At 47.2% G+C, this 21,090-nt stretch overlaps 3 protein-coding genes across 3 annotated transcripts; 2 read left to right on the top strand and 1 right to left on the bottom strand.

The window, feature by feature from the left end:
* Positions 1–16,943: 16,943 nt before the first annotated feature.
* LOC134576800 (histone H1B-like) lies at positions 16,944–17,588 on the top strand. The gene has a single exon (XM_063435499.1). It carries the CDS (start codon positions 16,944–16,946, stop codon positions 17,586–17,588), a length of 645 nt encoding a protein of 214 aa, XP_063291569.1.
* Positions 17,589–18,474: 886 nt separating this feature from the next.
* LOC134576799 (histone H4) lies at positions 18,475–18,786 on the top strand. Its single transcript, XM_063435498.1, has one exon. The coding sequence runs from the start codon at positions 18,475–18,477 to the stop codon at positions 18,784–18,786; it is 312 nt and encodes a 103-aa protein (XP_063291568.1).
* Positions 18,787–19,513: 727 nt separating this feature from the next.
* Positions 19,514–19,924, bottom strand: LOC134576798 (histone H3). The gene has a single exon (XM_063435497.1). The coding sequence runs from the start codon at positions 19,922–19,924 to the stop codon at positions 19,514–19,516; it is 411 nt and encodes a 136-aa protein (XP_063291567.1).
* Positions 19,925–21,090: the final 1,166 nt, after the last annotated feature.

The raw sequence follows: 21,090 nt of genomic DNA, 5'->3' as shown, positions 1-21,090 counted from the left end.
TACCAAGATATCTGGCAACCGTGGAAACAATTTCTAAAAGGTGCACTGACGTCTTAGAGAGGTTATCACACACGACTTGGAGGGAGTAATTAAGGCTCCTATTTCTACCTATCACAAATATTAGATTTCATGAATCATATTGTTCTCGGGAGAATATTTTGTTTTGTTTTACTATCTTATGTTATTACGTATTAATATATGCTTACAATCTAACATTACTGTTTATTCTGTTTAACTCTTCTTAACATCACCATGCTAAGTACTTATACTTAATGTATTGCATGTTAACTAATGAATCGCACAGTGTACTCCAGTGCTATACCTTGTATATGTATTATGTATGAAAGAAGAAAAGACAAAAAATAAAAAATATATAAAAAAAAAAAAAAAAAAAAAAAAAAAAAAAAAGAACCTTTCCCAGTCCATGTGGGTGGCGGTAAAATTCTTAAGCATCTGCATAAGGGTACCGTTAAAGCACTCACATAATCCATTGGTTTGGGGGTGATATGGGGATGTGATATTAGGCTCTGCTCTGCAACTTTGCCACATCTGTTGAGTCAGAGTTGCTGTAAACTGGGTTTCTTGGTCAGATTGTATTTCTCTGGGAAACCCAACCGTGGTTAATATACTAACCAAGACGTCTGCAACCAGTTCAGCTTTTATATTGGGAGGGCAATAGCTTCCGCGTATATGCTTGCGTAATCTACCACCGCTATGACAAATTTCTTCCCCGATGGGCTAGACTTACTTAGGGGCCATATGAGATCCACTGCTACTCGGTGAAAGGGTTCATCTACTATGGGTAGGGATTTTTTTTTTTTTTTTGTATTGTCAATCTTTCTTTTATTAAAGGCATATAGTATGGGATACAGAAGAGAAATTGGAGGAAACGTTTAAGTGATTTACAGTATAGGGTTGGTACATCAATATGCAAAAGTAGATTACATTTCCAGATCTTCTATGCCTCATTTTTTGTTTTTTATGTATTGTAGTGAAACTTCAGTTTGAAAATACAAGCTAAGGATCAAAGGATCCGGATTGGTAACTCGCTAAGTCCTGTTAGTCAGGCGTCTGGTGACACATGGGCGAGTAAAACAAATTCAAATAGTAGTAACACGCTACCACAGTACGCGATTAGCTGCGTGCAAAATTGAGTCATAACATGCTATAAACAAAAACAGGCTAGTGCGGTTGCATGAACTAGTGATAGTATACGTGTGATGTAAACAGGTTGCTTATCCAAAATATGCTAGATTCACGTATTAAAGCCACTGGGTATAATCCGAAGACTTTTCGGGAGGCTATGTGGGCTATTGACATCAGGCTGAGAGGTGCTAGACATTTGTGGCTGTTTGTAGGCAGGATAGCTAAACATGAAGTCACATAGGCAGTGGAAACAATATGCCATTGTGTATAGGCCCAGGCACAGCAAATTGCGGGACCTGTAGGGTTAAAAATTATAGGTTACAAACTGAACAGAGCTAAGCTAGTAAGTCCTCAAAAAAAAAAAAAATGGGGAGTCTCTTATCTGGCATGTCCCTTCTCTCGGTGTCTTCAGTGAGGCACCAGGAGCTCCGGGTGAGGTCTCAGGTGCCCGGTCATCCGATCCCCAATAGCGGCAGGGGCGGTACAAGTGTAGGTGAGTCCCATCGATTATCTACCGCAGTGTGCCGTTTAATGGCTCCCTTCCAGCTCCGGATCTGCAGATGAGGAAATGTCGTTGCTCTTTCGTCCCTGGTGTACATGAGGGGTTGTAGGTGACCGCGGTCATGGCGGGCGGCATTCCGCTTGCTTGGCTGTTGCAGAGAGACTGTGCTTCGGGTCGTTATCAGCTTGGGAGAGTGGGCAGTTTGGCGGGTCGTGAGCTGCAGATAGCGGTCATCGGGTACACCGGCAACGGGTGCGGGGGACTGTGCTCCAGCCCCAGGCTGTTGTGGTAGCCGACACCTTCTGTCCACGGACTCGATACCTGAATGCGGCCCGGTCCAGGCCCCTTAAGGGGCAGGTGGAGAATCGCGGTGACATCCGCCGCCTGCGGCGAGCGTTCTTCTCCCTGTGTGGTCGATGTCTCGAGGCCAGGCCTCTGTTGGCTATCAGCCCGGGCGGGCGGTCACTGGTGCGATGAGGCGTTATGCGGAGTGTGAAGCCCGGAGGGGAATCACCCGCTTCCCGCTCTGTACACCGGCTGGGTTGGTCAGCAGTGACTCGGGTCTGCAGTTTGTCCCAAAATGCCTGGAATAGGGTGTCCAGCCTGGCTTCAAGAGTGTCTGGGAACAGCTCACATGCCTGTGCGGGAGTGTGCCGTGACTGCGGTATGGCCTCCGCCATTTTGTGAGGTTGGAGTGCCTCGTGTCGCCTGCTGCGTTCAGATAGCTGGGGTGGTGATTGATGCCACAGTCTGTTCCCCCAGTGGGGACCGGGATAACCCCCACCGGTCCAGAGGGGGGGGGGGTAGGAGACCTGTAGAGACGCTTGGTGTGTCTGGCGTCGGGGTGAGCGGCCGTCTCTCCCCGGCTCCAACTTTAGTAGGCCGCACTCGGCGTTTCGGTTTCCCTGCCTCGACGGGTTTCAGAGGGGTGTCCTTCGGTTCCGCAGTGCATTCCCAGCATGGGTAGCACAACCCGGTGAGTCTGCGGTCAGTGTAGCCGTTGAGTTTGACCCAAATTTGGCCCGTCAGGCGAGAGCTCGTGGTGCCCACGTCTGTACTGCTTGGCGGTCAGGCTCCGCCCCCTGGGTACGGATTTTTATTTAGCTTTCGGGTATTCACCTTTTTTCTCTACTCGCTGACACATATCAAAGGTTTGGCTATATCCCTGTATGATCCGATGATTTGCTTTCCAAATGCCTAATTGCCCTGCAAGGGGAATATCATGGCTGAGCTTCAAAATGCCCATTTGGTATAGTAGTCTTTGTGCCCTTAACGTAATCCTCTAGTTTGTTTGTTTGTCCGGTAGGTTTCCGGGGTTATATTGTATTGAACCATTCATTTCTCCTTGACCTTCTCGTATAGATGCATTTCCGATTCTGATACTGCTCGATATGCCTCTGCCGGACAATTTGCTAGTTAAAATAGGTGCCCGGTTGTTTGTTGAAACACTTGAATCCACAGACAAAAACAACCTAGACCTCACCACATATAAAACACTTTTGGATAAACGCTCAGAGCTAGCCACCCTTAATGGAACACAAATCAAGAAAAGTCTTCTTCTTACCAGACACCGGTACTATACCCAAGGGGGCAAAGGGGGACGACTATCAGCGCAAGCTCTAAAAACACAAAGACAAACCACATTTATCTCATCCATACAGACTCCACAAGGGACCAAGTCAAATCTGATGGCGGACATCATGCTAGCCTTCCAGGAGTTTTACCACAAACTTTACAACTTGAGGGACTCTCCCCCCAGATGTTACTGACATAAGAGCCTTCCTCAAACAAAGGATCGCCAAGACAATCCCACCCAACGTACAACAAAGACTTGACTCTCCCACAACTAAAGAGGAGTTAGAAGTAGTGATACACTCCCTCCCACTAGGAAAGAGCCCGGGCCCAGATGTCTTCACGGCCAAATACTACAAGAGCTTTTCCATCCATCTCATACCCCCACTCCTAGACGCACTCAACTCCCTACTTAAAGACAATTCCATACCCCCACAGGCATCGGAAGCCACTATTGCACTCTACCCAAACCAGGTAAAGATTTGACCCAATGTGGGAGTTATTGGCCTATCTCACTTAAAAATATTGATTTAAAAAATGTTCACTAAAACACTAGCTAACCGCCTACGCCTCAAGCTCCCAGAGCTAATTCACCCAGACCAGGCTGGATTTATACAAGGCCGAGAAGCTAAAAAATAATATCACCAAACTCATTAATCTCATGCATCACTCTGAACACACAAACACCCAGACACTGTTACTCTCCAGAGATGCCGGAAAGGCTTTCAACAGGGTGGACTGGTCCCTGATGCTTGCCACCCTGGAACAGATGGGCTTTGGCCCAAACTGGCTAAGGTGGATGGGAGCTATATACTCCAGACCAACGGCTAGGCTACTCGTGAACGGCCAACTCTCACTCCCAGTACCCATCTCCAATAGCACCCCTCTTTGTTTCGTCCTGGTCCTGGAGCCATTCCTCCAGGGAGTTAGAGAAAATCCTAACATCAAGGGTTTCAAATTTGGAGGGGCAGAACACAAAATATCAGCATTTGCAGATGACATGCTATTCACGGTCTCCGAACCCAGCTCCTCACTCCCTCATATACTGGAGGAGATGTCTCTCTATAGCAAAGTGTTCACCTTTCATGCCACTCTAGGTAAATGTGAACTCCTCCCACTGAAAGTACTAAACTCGACCAAAACACATCTACAATCAAACTTCCCATTCTCCTGGGGAACAGAGCATATAACATATCTGGGGGTAGCACTACCATCCGTTATCTCACGACTATATGAAACCACCCCCCACCCCCCTGCTAATCCAAGCTAGAACCAAAGATCTTACTAAATGGCACACTTCGCAGTTCAGCTGGTTTTGCAGGATAAATATCCTGAAAATTAGTATTCTCCCAAGAATATTATACTTGCTGCAAGTTCTCCCGATCACTCTACCCACAACCTTCTTTGCTGCCATACAAAAACTATTTACGACATTTATTTGGTCCCACAAACGCCCCAGGCTAGCCTATCAGCTGCTCACAAGATCAAAGACGGAGGGGGGTCTGGGGCTGCCAGATGTGGAACGATACCACAGTGCAGTACTATTGGCCAGGATTTATGACTGGACAGGCAAGAACACGACCAAACAATGGGTAGATGTAGAGAATAACATCTTCCGTGTCCCCATACACACAATACCATGGCACAACTCTGGCCAATCCTTCCTTATGCACAAACAACACCCGACCATTACTCCGACACTGAGAATGTGGTCACACATGAGTCATTGGCGGCGGACATATCACCATACCCATCACCGCTATATCCACTGACTCACAATCCGCTCTTCAAGCCTGGTGAATCGGGAGCGGCATACAGAGAATATCATACCACAGCATACCTACCTTCACGAGACCTCCTTGACAATGAGGGAGTTAGGCCCCTGTCGTCCCTACACCCGCAGGGAACTCCCACGACCCTTCAAAAATTTCTCTACGATTAACTCATTCACTTTTTGCGGACCAACAAATACCCCCAACAAGGTCACCGAGCACTGACCAAATTCGAACTTACGTGCACCCAATGCACACTCAAAAAGAAACAGGTCAAAACCACATATGCCTACTACAGGACACTAGCCAACCAATCAACCTACTCTACAAAAAACACTGGGAACAAGAACTGCACTTATCTTTCGCAGATAATGACTGGAAGCAAATATTCCTCCTGACACAAAAATCATCCACCAGCTTAGCGACACAAGAAAGTAACTATAAGAAGATAGCTAGATGGCACTACACCCCATCCAAACTCAAACGGGCATTCCCAGGCACGTCCAATAACTGCTGTAGATGACTAGAGGCCATTGGGGACACGGCTCACATCTGGTGGTCATGCACGGTGAACCAAAAGTTCTGGTCACGGATCTCCAGTCTCATACACCTCATAACGGGAACCACCATACCCTACTGTCAGGATCGGGACAGGGATCCAACACGCAGAGTACAAAGAGTGGAAAGGTACGTATACCGGGCCTTAGAATGGCCGGACTAACGTACCGAGAGTAATAGAGAATAGTCAGAGACAAGCCGAGGTCGAGGGAACGGGAAGACAGATAAGCGAGAGACAAGCCGGGTCAAGGGAGAACAGAGAAGCAGGGAAGTACAACAAGCCGAGTCAAAACCAAATAGAGCAAACTAGAATACCAGAGCACTGAGTGACTAGACAAGCTAGAACCACGACAGGGCAATGAGCTGAAGAGAGAAGTAAGCTTAAATACCCTGGCTCCGGATGGTAAGCACGCCTCTGACAAGTGCCGATTGGATATCGGACACTTGAGTGACAGGTCGCTCGTGATAGCGTCATGACGTCACGTATTGAGCGTCCTGCTAGAAAAGGACGTGGATTCCTCGCGGCCGGTGTTTAAGTGGCTGGATGAACCGCAAGGAACGGAGGAAACAGCTCGCCTGGACGGATAAACCATCAAGTCTCTACCTCCCTTAGAGGTAGAGGCCTCAGGTACCCTGACAGTACCCCCCCTCTCAGATACGCCCACCGGGCGGAAGGAACCGGGGCGAGATGGGAAGCGGAGGTGAAATGCTCTGCGAAGGCGAGAAGCATGAACGTCCTCCTGAGGTACCCAACTCCTCTCCTCAGGACCATATCCCCTCCAGTTGACCAGATATTGCAATTTTCCCCTTGAAATTCTGGAATCAACGATGGAGCTGACCTCGTACTCCTCCCGACCCTCCACCTGAACAGGACGAGGCGAGGAGACCTTAGAGGAGAATTTGTTGCAAATAAGGGGTTTCAACAAGGAAACATGAAAAGAGTTAGGAATGCGTAAGGCAGGTGGCAGAGCAAGGCGATACGCAACCGGATTGATACGAGTGAGAACCCTGTAAGGGCCTATGTAGCGAGGAGCAAATTTCATAGATGGAACTTTTAGTCGAATATTCTTAGTACTTAACCATACCCTATCCCCAGGAACAAAAACAGGAGCCGCTCTTCTATGCTTGTCAGCGTGTTTCTTGAACAACGAGGAACTATGTAACAGAATTTGCCGAGTCTGATCCCATAATTTCTTCAGGTTGGCGACATGATCATCAACCGACGGTATCCCCTGAGAAGAGGAAACCGAAGGAAAAATCGAAGGATGAAAGCCATAGTTCATGAAGAAAGGGCTAGAGCGAGTTGAATCGCAAACAAGGTTATTGTGTGCGAACTCCGCCCAAGGAATCAGACCGACCCAATCGTCCTGGTGTTCGGAAACAAAGCAACGCAGATACTGTTCGATCTTTTGATTGGTACGTTCAGCAGCTCCGTTAGACTGAGGGTGATAGGCCGAGGAGAAGTTCAATTTGATGCCCATTTGAGAACAAAAGGATCTCCAGAAACGTGAGACAAATTGAGAGCCTCTATCAGAAACAATCTCCGAAGGAATCCCATGTAGGCGAAAAACCTCTCTTGCAAAAATCTCCGCCAATTCAGGAGAAGTCGGAAGTTTAGGTAATGGCACGAAATGGGCCATCTTAGTAAATCTATCCACCACCGTGAGAATAACAGTCTGTCTCTTGGAAGCAGGCAAATCAACGATAAAGTCTATGGACAAACAGGACCAAGGTTTCTCAGGAATGTCCAAGGGGTGTAAGAGGCCACATGGAGATGCATGAGGTAGTTTAGTCTTGGCACAAGTTTCACAAGCTGCGACGAACTCCTCAATATCTTTTCGAAGTGAAGACCACCAGAAATCCTTGGATATCAAAGAGTATGTCTTGCGAATACCAGGATGACCAGCTATTTTACTTTCGTGAAAACATTGTAAGAGCTCCAGTTGAAGTTCAGGAGGAACAAAGTTTCTTCCCTCAGGAGTGTTTCCGGGAGCTAGATGTTGTGACTTCAAGATCTGGTCAAGTAGCGGAGAATGAATTTTGAGACTGGTATTAGCAATAATATTGCATTTGGGTACAATGGAGGACATAAGTGGTTCAACTGAAGCAGAGGGCTCATATTGGCGAGATAGCGCATCGGCTTTAGAATTCTTTGACCCAGGTCTGTAAGTCAGAACGTAATTGAAATGGGTAAGAAACAACGACCAACGAGCCTGCCTGGAGGACAACCGCTTAGCCTCTCCGATATAAGACAAATTTTTGTGGTCAGTTAGAATGGTAACAGGATGTAATGTACCTTCCAATAAATGTCTCCACTCTTTCAAAGCCTTGATAACCGCTAGTAATTCTCTGTCACCAATGTCATATCTGCTTTCAGTACCGGTCAATTTTTTAGAGAAAAATCCACATGGATGTAATGGTTTATCAACCCCCAACCTTTGAGATAGGACAGCACCTAAACCAGTCTCTGATGCGTCTACCTCAAGTAGAAAAGGCAGAGAAGTGTCGGGGTGAACTAAAATTGGAGCGGAAGCGAAAAGCTCCTTGAGAGTTTTGAACGCAAGGAGAGCTTCAGTAGTCCAATTCTTAGTATCAGCCCCCTGTTTGGTCATATTAGTGATAGGTGCGATAATGGAAGAATAGCCCTTAATAAAGCGCCTATAATAATTAGAAAAACCAATAAATCTCTGTACGGCTTTAAGACCTTTGGGTAAAGGCCACTCTAGAATGGATTGGAGCTTATCCGGATCCATCTTAAATCCCTCCCCAGAGATCACATAGCCGAGAAAGGTTACCTGGGTTTGATCAAAGCTACATTTCTCCAACTTACAGTACAAGCCATGCTGGAGAAGCTTGTGCAAAACCCTCCTGACTTGCTTGTGATGAGTCTCAATCTCACTAGAATGAATGAGTATATCATCTAGGTATACAATGACGCACTCTTGCTGAAATTCCCTAAGAACCTCATTTATCAGATCCTGGAATACAGCTGGCGCATTGCATAACCCAAAAGGCATAACAGTATATTCATAGTGACCATATCGAGTATTGAATGCCGTCATCCACTCATGTCCCTGCTGGATTCTCACCAAGTTATATGCCCCTCTGAGGTCTAACTTGGTGAAAATTGTAGAGCCCTTCAAACGATCGAAGAGTTCGGTGATCAAGGGAATCGGGTAGGCATTTTTAATGGTTATCTTATTCAAGCCTCGATAATCAATACAAGGTCTCAAAGAACCATCTTTCTTTTTAACAAAAAAAAATCCAGCCCCGGCGGGGGAGGAGGACCTCCTGATGAATCCCTTGTCTAAATTCTCGTGAATATACTCCTCTAGAACTGAGTTCTCTTTTGTAGATAATGGATATACATGACCTCTGGGAGGCATGGTACCAGGGAGTAGGTTAATTTTGCAATCAAAGGACCTGTGAGGAGGTAACGTATCGGCTTTCTTTTTGTCAAATACTGCCTTTAAATCTAGATACTGAGGCGGAATTTGTGTCTCTGTAGGATTGTCAGAGGTAGTCGATGTGTTAGTTAATCCGAGAGGTAAGACCTTCCGCAAGCATTTTTCTTGACAATTCTCTCCCCACGAAACTATCTCCCCTGACTCCCAATTAATAATAGGGTTGTGTCTCCTCAACCAGGAGTACCCCAGGACTATGGGAATAGACGGAGAAGAAATGAGCATTAAGGATATATCCTCTTTATGTAGGATGCCAACAGTTAAGTTAATCGGTATGGTCTCATGGAAAATAACAGGCTCAAGTAACGGTCTACCATCGATGGCCTCAACAGCCAGTGGTGTCTCTTTTAACTGGGATGGGATAGCATGCTTGGCAACAAAACCCTGATCTATAAAGCTCTCAGCAGCTCCAGAATCGATTAGTGCCATAGTCTTTACTACTCCCTTCTCCCACCTCAAAGAAACGGGTAACAGAAGCCTGAACTCTTTGTAGTTGTGAATAGAGGACAAAGTAGAAACACCCAAGGCCTGTCCTCTAGAGAAACTTAGGTGCGAGCGTTTCCCGAACGATTAGGACAATTTAGGCGTAAATGTCCTCTGACTCCACAATACATACATAAACCCTCCCTTCTTCTGTACTGTCTCTCTCTCTCTGTGAGATGAGTACTGCCTATCTGCATAGGTTCAGAAATACGTAAGTCCTCGAAGTCAGAATTTTGAAAGGTAGGTGCTAGTTTAAAGGAGGGTCTACGGGTCCTATCTCGAGTGTTCTGCCTCTCTCTTATGCGTTCATCAATACGAGATATAAAAGAAATTAAATCCTCCAAATTCTCAGGGAGTTCTCTAGTAGCGACCTCGTCAAGAATTACATCTGATAACCCATTCAGAAACACATCTATATAAGCCTGTTCGTTCCACTTAACTTCTGCCGCCAAGGACCTGAACTCTAGTGCATAGTCCACAAGTGTTCGATTGTCCTGTCTAAGGCGCAACAGTAATCTAGCTGCATTGACCTTTCTACCAGGAGGGTCAAAAGTTCTTCTAAACGCAGCTACAAAGGCATTATAATTATAGACTAGTGGATTATCATTCTCCCATAAAGGATTGGCCCATCTCAGAGCTTTCTCAATGAGTAAAGTAATAACAAATCCAACCTTCGCTCTATCTGTAGGATAAGATCGAGGTTGTAATTCGAAATGGATGCTAATCTGGTTCAGAAAACCACGGCACTTCTCCGGTGACCCGCCATAACGTACTGGTGGGGTAATACGGGAAGAAGCACCTACAGTGGCTACCTCTAGACCTGAGACTGCAGGAGAAATAGAAGGAGTACGTGTCTCCTCAGGTGGGTTACTAGCACGAGACAAAAGTGCCTGTAGTGCTAGAGCCATCTGATCCATCCTATGCTCCATGGCGTCAAACCTGGGATCAGAAGAACCTAGCTGACTGTTTGTACCTGCAGGATCCATTGGCCCTGTCGTAATGTCAGGATCGGGACAGGGATCCAACACGCAGAGTACAAAGAGTGGAAAGGTACGTATACCGGGCCTTAGAATGGCCGGACTAACGTACCGAGAGTAATAGAGAATAGTCAGAGACAAGCCGAGGTCGAGGGAACGGGAAGACAGATAAGCGAGAGACAAGCCGGGTCAAGGGAGAACAGAGAAGCAGGGAAGTACAACAAGCCGAGTCAAAACCAAATAGAGCAAACTAGAATACCAGAGCACTGAGTGACTAGACAAGCTAGAACCACGACAGGGCAATGAGCTGAAGAGAGAAGTAAGCTTAAATACCCTGGCTCCGGATGGTAAGCACGCCTCTGACAAGTGCCGATTGGATATCGGACACTTGAGTGACAGGTCGCTCGTGATAGCGTCATGACGTCACGTATTGAGCGTCCTGCTAGAAAAGGACGTGGATTCCTCGCGGCCGGTGTTTAAGTGGCTGGATGAACCGCGAGGAACGGAGGAAACAGCTCGCCTGGACGGATAAACCATCAAGTCTCTACCTCCCTTAGAGGTAGAGGCCTCAGGTACCCTGACACCTACCCACCTTAAACACTCCTATATCTTATATTGCCTCCCTCCATACCAAGGGACACTAGGACCCTAGACATACATCTGCTCAAAGCAGCAAATCTGCTTATCACCCTCCACTGGAAAAAAAAAAAAAAACAGCCCCACCTACCATTAGGGACTGGGTACGGAGAGTAGAAAGCATTAGAACAATGGAGGAAATTAGCTTCTCACTAACCGGCAAATACCACATATACATGACCTCCTGGGAACCCTAGTGTAACTTCATGAACACCAGTCAAACAGACCGATAGTGACACCCAGCTGGAGATAATATGAGACCTTGAACTACCAGCGAATCTATTTGAATATCAACGCCCTTATTATTTTTGGTCTTCACTTCCCCTCTATGTCGACTACAAGTATTTCTGTTACTGAATGTGAACTTTGTACTAGACATTATGACTAAAGCAGCAATGTTATACACATTTTTGAAGTATCAATTGTTACATTTGCAAGAATTTTAAAATAAACAATTTCTAAAAAAAAAAGGAAAAAGGAAAAAAAGCCGAACAGACACTGCTTGATCCGTTTTAGGTCAGCTTTGGGATTTCTAGGTAGTCTCAGTAAAATCCATTCTGAGTTCTCCTTATAACCGGCAGAAAAAAAAAAAAAATATATATATATATATATATCTGCGAGCGGTTCAACAGAACACTGCTTGCCGAGACTGGGAGCGACTCCTACCGCACTTCTTATGTGCATATTGGGAGGTACCGCAGGAACTGCTTTGGACTATTATATGGGAGAAGATTACGAGGACCTCATCACAGTGCATTGGGATGGGGGAATGTGCTAAAACTCTGTGACCACATGGAACAGTTGGCTAAGTTGGTAAAAGAGAACCTCCAAGCTGACAAGGGGTGACAGAAAGTATGGTATGACCGGGGTACCCGACTGCGTAGTTTCCGTGTTGGACAAAAGATTAAACCGGTCTGACATGATTAATTACAGGCGGCATGGCAGGGTCCCTACAAGGTGGTGGAGCATATCTGCAATACCACCTATGTGGTAGCCAGCTGTGCAGATGAGAGAGTAAACTGCTCCTTCCACGTTAATATGCTTAAAGAGTACAAAAAAAGGAAGGACGATGTAACTGCAGTGTGCGCCCCAGCTTCTGAGGATCTAGACAGCCTCGCATTACCTGACTTGCTAGAGGGAGACTCCCAAGTTGACCTTATCGCTCAAGTCAAACTAGGAGACAAACTGACTGATAAAGAAATAGTTCAGGCCCACAAATTATTGAAAGCTAAACGAAAGACCTTCTCCCAAGACCCTGGGTACATCACCCTGGCTGTACACAACGTGGAAATCCCAGGACAAGCACCTATGAGGCAACCACCCCTACCACATTCTCGAGGCAGTCCGGTAAGAGATACGGAAGGATATACAGTAAATGCTGTGACTAGGAGTGATTGAGGCTTCAGACTTGGCTTGTAGTCCTAGTACCGAAGCGGGACGGAACAACACTCTTCTGCGTGGACTACAGGCGACTGAACGATCGGACTCTTACCAACTCTTATCCCATGCCCTGGAGGAACTATTTCATCATATAGCATGGGGACAGTATCTCGCCACAACAGACCTATGCAAGGGCTACTAGCAGATTCACCTGGCCGAGGAGGCTATCCCCAAGTCGGCATTCGTCACCCCGCTTGGCCTATTCCAATATCAGGTCATGCCGTTCTAGATGAAGAATGTCCCAGCCACCTTTCAACGTATGGTGGATAGGTTCCTCAATGGCTTCCAGGAATTTGCACGTTCGTACCTGGACAGCATAGCTATCAATTGTGACTCATAGGAGGAAGATTTCCCATGTAGGGAAGGTTATCGGCCGAATTAGAGCAGCTGGCTTAACTCTGAAGCCAGACAAGTGTCACATTGGTATGGCTGAAGTGCGGTATCTGGGACACAGAGTAGCTGGGAGACTTCTGCCCCTACCCGAGTGGCCACCACACACTGGATAACACAGTTCTACTTCACCCTTTACTAAGTCTTGGCTCGTGTTTTTTTTTAAATTCTTTATTTTATTTGTGCATGAAAAATCACATAAAGCACACAATGCCACAACAGCTAGAGCATGCAGAGCGTCATACATAGATTTACATTGGTTAGGCATTAAAACATAGCACAGTTTTATGGATTATTATCGCATGACAAAGAGTTATATCTAATAATATTATCAATAACAGCGTTAAACTAGGTTATCCAGGTTAGATTGTTATCAGCTATATATCAGAGAATTTACAACATTGAAAACAGGTTAGACTACAATGTTAAACCGGTGAGCTATAAAACCACCTGGTAAGCACGTTAATAGAGGTGAGATATCCCCAGCAGTACCTTTCTACATTAGTAAGCATGTTGGTAGCCTGGCTGTAATCAGGCTAAGTTAAGTAATGACATGCAATTAGCCGGCATAGATGTATCTGTGCCATGGAGTAATAAAACGAAAAAAAAAAAAAAACAAATAGATAATGCTGCTTCTATCTATAACAAGCTCGTGTTGGGATAAAGTCACCCTCACAGGCCAGCAGTATGCATAAGGGCTAGTACTCGTGTTCGCCAAGAGGGACAGTTAATGTCCAGGGTGTAGTAGCAGTTTGTGAGTACGTCTCTCAACAGTCATGCTGTCCCAGGGCCAGTCCGACCCTCAGCCTGTTCCCCGTCTGGGAGAGTGCAGCAGGTCTGTGCCAAGGTGCTGGTCATATCGGGTGTTGGGCAGTGCATGATGGGTGACTACCTTCGGGTGGGCCCACTGCGTCTCCGATTTCTCCGATGTAGGAGCCGCTTTAGAGGCTGTTGGCGGTCCCCGCTGTTTGGTAGGCATGTAAGGGGTACGGAGATGAGTGCACCCGCTTGTCAGCTCTGTGTCGGGACGCTTTGTGCGGCTTCCTCCTCCGCTTCCCCGCTTGTGTAGCGCCAGCTTTCCGCCCTGGCTGTGGTGGTTTGTCCCCGTTCTGTGGAGGGCTTGTTGCAGCCGTGGGTCTTGTTTGGCTCTGTTTAGCTTGTTCCCAGTATTGCTCCCAAAAGCGTTCAAATGCCAGGGCAATGGGATCCCTGGAGTCTGGGACACACTTGGTCACGTATTGGCGGCCATCTTTGCCCACTCCAAGCCGCACTCTTGCTGGGCTCATGTTTGGGTGAGACAGCTATACTCTGTGCAAGAGAGCTTAATCACTAGGACCCTGTTACAGGTTAGGAAAGTTTGGATAGACCCCAGCCAAGCTGCAGCGGGTAGGGGCTATAGCACTACTGGTGTCCCAGTGATAGCTAGGAAGCAAGCTTGGCAGAGGTGCCCAGTCAGGGTACCATGCAGTCCATCAAAGTGTGTCCAGGATTGTGTGTCCATGAATGGAGACCCCATGCTGGGGGTCTGTGTATAAATTCTGTGTGCCTTGCCTGAATAAACCAGATCTACTCCCAGCACTGGCGTACATACCGCGGTCGCAGGGGTTGCAGCTGCGACCGGGCCCGGCCCACCAGGGGGCCCGGCCACCTAGCGACTCGGTATGTACGCCAGTGTGGGCAGACTCTTCTACTGGGGGGACAAGGAGCTGGCCACATCAGGGCCCCCGAGGCCGGCCCTGGTGTTACCGGGCGCGCGCGCGAGGGAGCACTCTCCCCTGAGCGCTCTCTGATCAGCTCCCTTGCGCGCCCCGCACTTATGCTGCAGCCGGAATATGAAGTTATATTCTGGCTCCGGCATCAGTAAAAATGTGCGAGGGAGCTGGGCAGAGAGCGCTCAGGGGACAGTGCTCCCTCACGAGCCAGCAGGACCGGCCGCCGGGCAGCCCCTGGACTGGACTGGAAAGGGAGGCTGCGGGATTAAATCTGAAAAAAAAAACACACAAAAAACGTGTGTATGTGTGTTAGTGCTACAGTGTGTGTGTGTGTGTGTGTTAGTGCACATTTTTGTGCCAGTGTGTGTGTTACTGTGTCTGCTAGTGAGTGTCAGTGAGTGTGTTAGTTTTTGTTTGCGTGTGTTACTGTGTGTTAGTTGTGTGTGTCTGTTATTGAGTGTGTGTCTGTTAGTGAGTGTCAGTGTGTGTGTCTGTGTGTGAGTGAGTGTGTGTGTCTGTTACTGAGTGTGCTAGTTTGTGTGTGTCTGTTAGTGAGTCTGTTAGTGAGTCTAGTGAGTCTTAGGTTAGTGAGTCTAGTGAGTCTTAGGTGTCTTAGTGAGTGTGTGTTTGTCAGTGAGAGTGTGTGTTTTATAAGTGAGTGTGTATGTGTCTCTGTCTGTCACTGAGTGTGTCTTTGGCAGTAAATTTGTGTGTCTGTTAGCTAGTGTGTATGCGTCTGTTCGTGAGAGTGTGTGTGTGTTTTAAACCCCTTAAGCACTTACCTTTCTCCAGCGCCGGACTCCCTTGGCGCTGGGGATCCCTCCGCCCCGACCTGCCTCTCAGCTCCCAATGCGTATGCGTGGCAAGAGCCGCGCGCGCATTCAAACCGCCCATAGAAAAGCATTACTCAATGCTTTCCTATGGACGTCGAGCGTCTTCTCACTGTGATTTTCACAGGGAGAATCGCGGAAGCGCCTCTAGCCGCTGTCAGTGACACAGCCACTAGAGGCTGGATTAACCATCAGTGAAACATAGCAGTTTCTCTGAAACTGCTATGTATTCAGCTGCAGGGTTAAACTAGAGGGCCCTGGAACCCAGACCACTTCATTGAGCTGAAGTGATCTGGGTGTCTAAAGTGGTCCTTTAAGTGTATGTGTATCTGCATACACTTGCGTACATACCGCGGTCACAGGGGTCGCAGCCCTGCAACCCGGAGCCTGCCGCCATCTGTTGCGACCCCGGCCCGCGCAGAGTAAGTGCGGGGGGAAGGGCACGGATCAATTTTAGCACCGGGGCCCCATGGGTCGTGTGTACGCCACTGACTCCCAGCATTACGTTTAGACAAATGTATTTGTGGAAAGCTGTACTAGCTAATACAACGGGAAAGGGAATCCATGAAGGTGATACCCTGGTGGTCCGCCACACAGATCAACATGTTAGCTCCTAATTTGGTGCTAAAATCAGGACAATTTTTGCTGTCATGTTTTTATCATGATTTGAAATAGCATTGAAATGTTTTTGATGTTTTGGAAAAAAGTCCCTAGAGTGCGGAACTCATTGCTGTTGTTTACTGTGCCAGACCTACACCAGGCTTCATAAAGGATTTCCTGGAGAACACAGTGTGTGTGTTTTAATATAACTGGTCTTAGTTGTTGTTAGAGGGTAAACATAGATATATAACATACAATTATGTAATTATGTAATTTAAAAATTGCCACGACTAAGAGCTCTTCTGCTATGATCTTACTACATCCTACCTGAGCTACCTGTCTGAACAAACGAGGATCAAAATCCCTTTTCTCTGTTTCTTTACGACACGAGCTTCAACCCACCTTGATAACACGGGCCCCTTCCCTTTCTTGCATAAGAGTGAGAAAGAAAACCTTGGAATATATTCTTTTAATAGTTATCACAGTAATGTTTGTGGCGAACATCAGGCTCATCCCAAAGGAGATGTGTCAGCTTTCACCGGCTCTGCTAGATCGTGACAACCCTCGGGACCCATGGAGCTGCTAATGAATTCTTGGTTAGATAGTTTAGTACATTCCACGATAGATGGCATCGACCTCCGTCCTCTTATTTTACCTAAATGTATTCGTTTTATCCATTCGGAAACACAGCGTGAGAGCAGAGTGTGAAAAGATGGAGTAGGGACAGTGGAGGGTGTGTCATAAGACTGTATCCAATCAGAGCGTGGTTAGATCAGCCAATAAGATGCTAGCTGGAGATGTATAATTTGGAGGCTGCTGCGGGCGCGTATTATTGCTTGATCTTCATAGAGAATAGTGACCATGTCTGAAGCCGCCCCAGCTCCCGCCGCCGCACCTGCGGTAGAAAGCGCCTCCAAGAAGAAGCAGCCCAAGAAAGCAGCCGGTGTCAAGAAAGCCGCTAAGCCCTCCGGTCCTAGCGTGTCCGAGCTCATTGTCAAAGCTGTGTCCGCTTCTAAAGAGCGCAGCGGGGTGTCCCTGGCAGCTCTGAAGAAGGCTTTGGCTGCTTCTGGTTATGATGTGGAAAAGAATAACAGCCGCCTCAAGCTGGCTCTCAAGGGCTTGGTGACTAAAAGCACTCTCGTCCAGGTCAAAGGAAGCGGAGCTTCCGGCTCCTTCAAGCTCAACAAAAAGCAGGCGGAGAGCAAGGACAAGGCTACCAAGAAAAAGGCACCGGCTAAAGTCAAGAAGCCTGCCCCGAAGAAAGCCACCAAGTCTCCAGCCAAACCTAAGAAGGTAGCTGCAAAGAGCCCGAAAAAGGCCAAAAAGCCGGCCGCCTCCGCTAAAAAGGCCACCAAAAGTCCGAAGAAAGTCAAAGCCGCCAAGCCCAAGAAGGTAGTGAAAAGCCCGGCTAAGAAGACCGTGAAGAGCCCTGCCAAAAAGGCAGCCAAACCCAAAGCCGCAAAGAGTCCTGCAAAGGCTAAAAAGGCAGCTCCCAAAAAGAAATAAGCCTTGCTCGCATTTAATTTTATTTTCCAAACCCCAAAGGCTCTTGTAAGAGCCACCACATTCTCATTTCAGAGCTATATATCAGTGATGGCAACGTGTTTGTTTTGGTGTCATGTCACACATATCGTTCCCCCTCCATCCCTCATTCTAAAGTCAGGAATAACCTAATGAATCCTGTAATCCCAGCATCTAGTGCTCGAAAAGATTACACAGGAATGTATCTTGTCGGTGTGGCTAAGTCCCCGTATACCAGTGCTACACTTGAGCGTTGATTTTTTTTATTTTTTTTGGCTTAGAAATTCCCTCCGTTCTAAGATACTGAGGGTGTTTCTTCATTAAATTGCGAAAGGCCAGTTTTAGTGAGAAACGCATATAATATATAGAATATCACACAGTGTCCTTCCAGACTAGATTTAATGTTATTGCCTTTTTCAGTAAGATAATAAAGCAGAACATATTTTAGGGATTGCGATTTTGTACATGGTGATAATAAAAGGGACTGTCCTCGTCCTCTCTCCACGTGTGAAACGGGCGCTTATTTCGATATTCAAAGAGTGATAAAGCCCAAGAAATGATACCTTGTGCAGTAGCTAAGCCGACTATCAAAGAAACACTAAAGACATGATAAAATGATTATACTTCAAAAGACTTCACGATTGTGAAATCTTTTGAAGCATAAACAGCTTTGGTTTTAAAAGCCAGAACCATTTCGAGCACGGAAGGAGAGGGTTAAGCATATTATTGAGAGGAAAAAAAAAAGTGAAGGGGCGTGTTTAAAACGCCCGCCTCCTTTGCTGCAGGTCCCCATACGGTCCGTCCGAGGAGTATATAAGGAAGAGCTTTGCACAGCATCTCATATCGTTCGTGCAGAAAGAAGAGCAGAACCATGTCTGGCAGAGGCAAAGGAGGAAAGGGTCTCGGAAAAGGTGGCGCTAAGCGTCACAGGAAGGTTCTTCGTGACAACATCCAGGGCATTACCAAGCCTGCAATTCGTCGCCTTGCTCGCAGGGGAGGCGTGAAGCGTATTTCCGGCCTCATCTATGAGGAGACTCGCGGGGTGCTGAAGGTATTCCTGGAGAACGTCATCCGGGACGCCGTCACTTACACCGAGCATGCTAAGAGGAAGACTGTCACCGCCATGGACGTAGTTTATGCTCTTAAGCGCCAGGGCCGCACTCTCTATGGCTTCGGAGGTTAAAACTCGGGCTTGACTTTACCGCACACCCCATTAACCCAAAGGCCCTTTTCAGGGCCACCCACTTTTTCACTAAAAGACTGAACCTAATCACTTTAACCCCTTCCACACCTGATAAATTGCCTGCTATCTACATAGATACACCGAGAAGGAGATAGTAGTAGAGGCTGCTCCCAAACATCTAGACGGGAAAGGTTGCTAAACACTGTATTTGTAGACCGCATTTTTGAACCATCGGAGGATTTGGAGCCGCCTTCTGTTAATGGTAGGGGATGTAAAAAAATATGAGCAAGTACGTACACACACACTGTCAAGAAAGCTCTGGTTTTGGTGTATTGTTACTGTTGCCTACATTTAATACATGCTTGCAGCCACTTAAATAGAAACATTGTTACTAGCTTTGCATATGCACTCCTGTGTTAACTATGTATTCTCCTCTAAGCGAAAAAGTAGTCTTTTTCCTGCTGCCTCTCCACACGATGGATTCTAAATAGTGAAGTTATTGTAAAATTGCCAGTGAAATAGACCAGCAGAGATGATGGCTACATCGTTGCCTGACGTGAAAATGGGATATGTGGGGACATTTGAGCATTGTAGTGTGAGGGCTCCTTAGCTAGCCCGCTCAAAGTCACAGGCTAAAAGACACGTTTTTATGAATGTGTTGGAGCTCGTTCGAGTGCAGATTTGGTGGCTCTTAAAAGAGCCTTTGTGTTTGTTAGCAGGTTTCAACTTAAGCACGTTCTCCTCGGATCCTACGAGCCAGCTGGATGTCTTTGGGCATGATTGTGACCCTCTTAGCGTGGATGGCGCACAAGTTGGTATCCTCAAAAAGACCAACCAGGTAAGCCTCGCTAGCCTCTTGCAGAGCCATGACAGCAGAGCTCTGGAAGCGCAGATCAGTCTTGAAATCCTGAGCGATCTCACGGACAAGGCGCTGGAAGGGCAGCTTGCGGATGAGCAGCTCGGTGGACTTCTGATAACGGCGGATCTCCCTGAGAGCCACAGTTCCTGGACGGTAACGGTGAGGCTTTTTCACTCCCCCGGTAGCTGGGGCGCTCTTTCTAGCAGCTTTGGTGGCTAGCTGCTTGCGGGGAGCCTTGCCTCCGGTCGACTTACGGGCTGTCTGCTTAGTTCTGGCCATTGTAGCAAAACGAAAGGGAATGAACGCTGCTCGCTGTAGCCTGGGCTTTATAGCCGATACGGCGTTTTCATTGGTTCATCAAGTGGGTGGTATGTTCTGATTGGCTGAAAACAAATAGTAAACCATTTCAAAATACCCGCTCAAATCAACTGCTTCTCATCCCCTCCCCCACATTCAAAATGCCCGCTCAAATCAACTGCTTCATCCCCTCCCCCCTCCTCCATCTATTGAGCACACGCGCCCAAAGAAGGGATCTAAGCCTTTAGTGACCCTTCCTGTCCTGACAGCATTTATTATAGACGCTACTAGTTGAAAGGAATGGCAGTGGGCAGTAATGGACGTATTCCTCCCAACATACTTATTAATAGCTGTATAGGCTTTATCGAGGGGGAGGGGTGCATGGGACATTGACCTCTTACACATGCAGAAAGGCCGCTTCTTTCGATGGGATAGAAGCCACGTCTGATAAAGGACTTTCACTCACAGGACGCTCAGTAGCCATACAAATGAGCTCCAGGAGACAGAGCAGCAGGAAATGTTACAAAGCATCCACTTATTGAAACAATGTTTTCAGCCGAGAGGCCAGGCTATTAAGGCTGCGTTAACTCATCCAGCAGCACAGACAACAGAGCTGTAGCGCCGCTAGGATTTGAACGCTCATAGTAGGTTTCACCCGGCATGTCCTCCAGACAGCGGGAGAGGGGGGAATCCTGAGAGTGAGCGACATGTAGAGATGCCCCGCTTAACAAAAGAGGACCTGCACACTATATACACTTGCCCCAATTGGTATTAATTTGCTGCTGCGTTTATCATAGACATGCATGGCAGCCATTGATTTTAACTAGTTCTATAGCTGGAATGTTGGACAGGATATGGACTGCAAATGGGACTCAGTCAGTGCTGTGACAGAAGCGCCCTAATATTTTAGCTTGCTTATGAGCTCCCAGCGTGGTGTGTGTGTAGATACAGGGAACGGTTTGCGCGCAGCAGAACAATTAATCGGCTCTTTGTGGAGAACGTGGGTGGCTCTTAAAAGAGCCTTTGTGTTTGGTAGGTGAGGGAGGCAGGTGCAGCAGCTGTCCGCTTTACTTGCTCTTGGGCTTGTGGCTCTCGGTCTTCTTGGGCAGCAGCACAGCCTGGATGTTAGGCAGGACACCTCCCTGGGC

The sequence above is a fragment of the Pelobates fuscus genome, chromosome 11 (genome assembly GCF_036172605.1).
Source record: "Pelobates fuscus isolate aPelFus1 chromosome 11, aPelFus1.pri, whole genome shotgun sequence".
Taxonomy (NCBI): Eukaryota; Metazoa; Chordata; class Amphibia; order Anura; family Pelobatidae; genus Pelobates; species Pelobates fuscus.
This window is presented reverse-complemented; position numbering and strand designations above follow the sequence as displayed.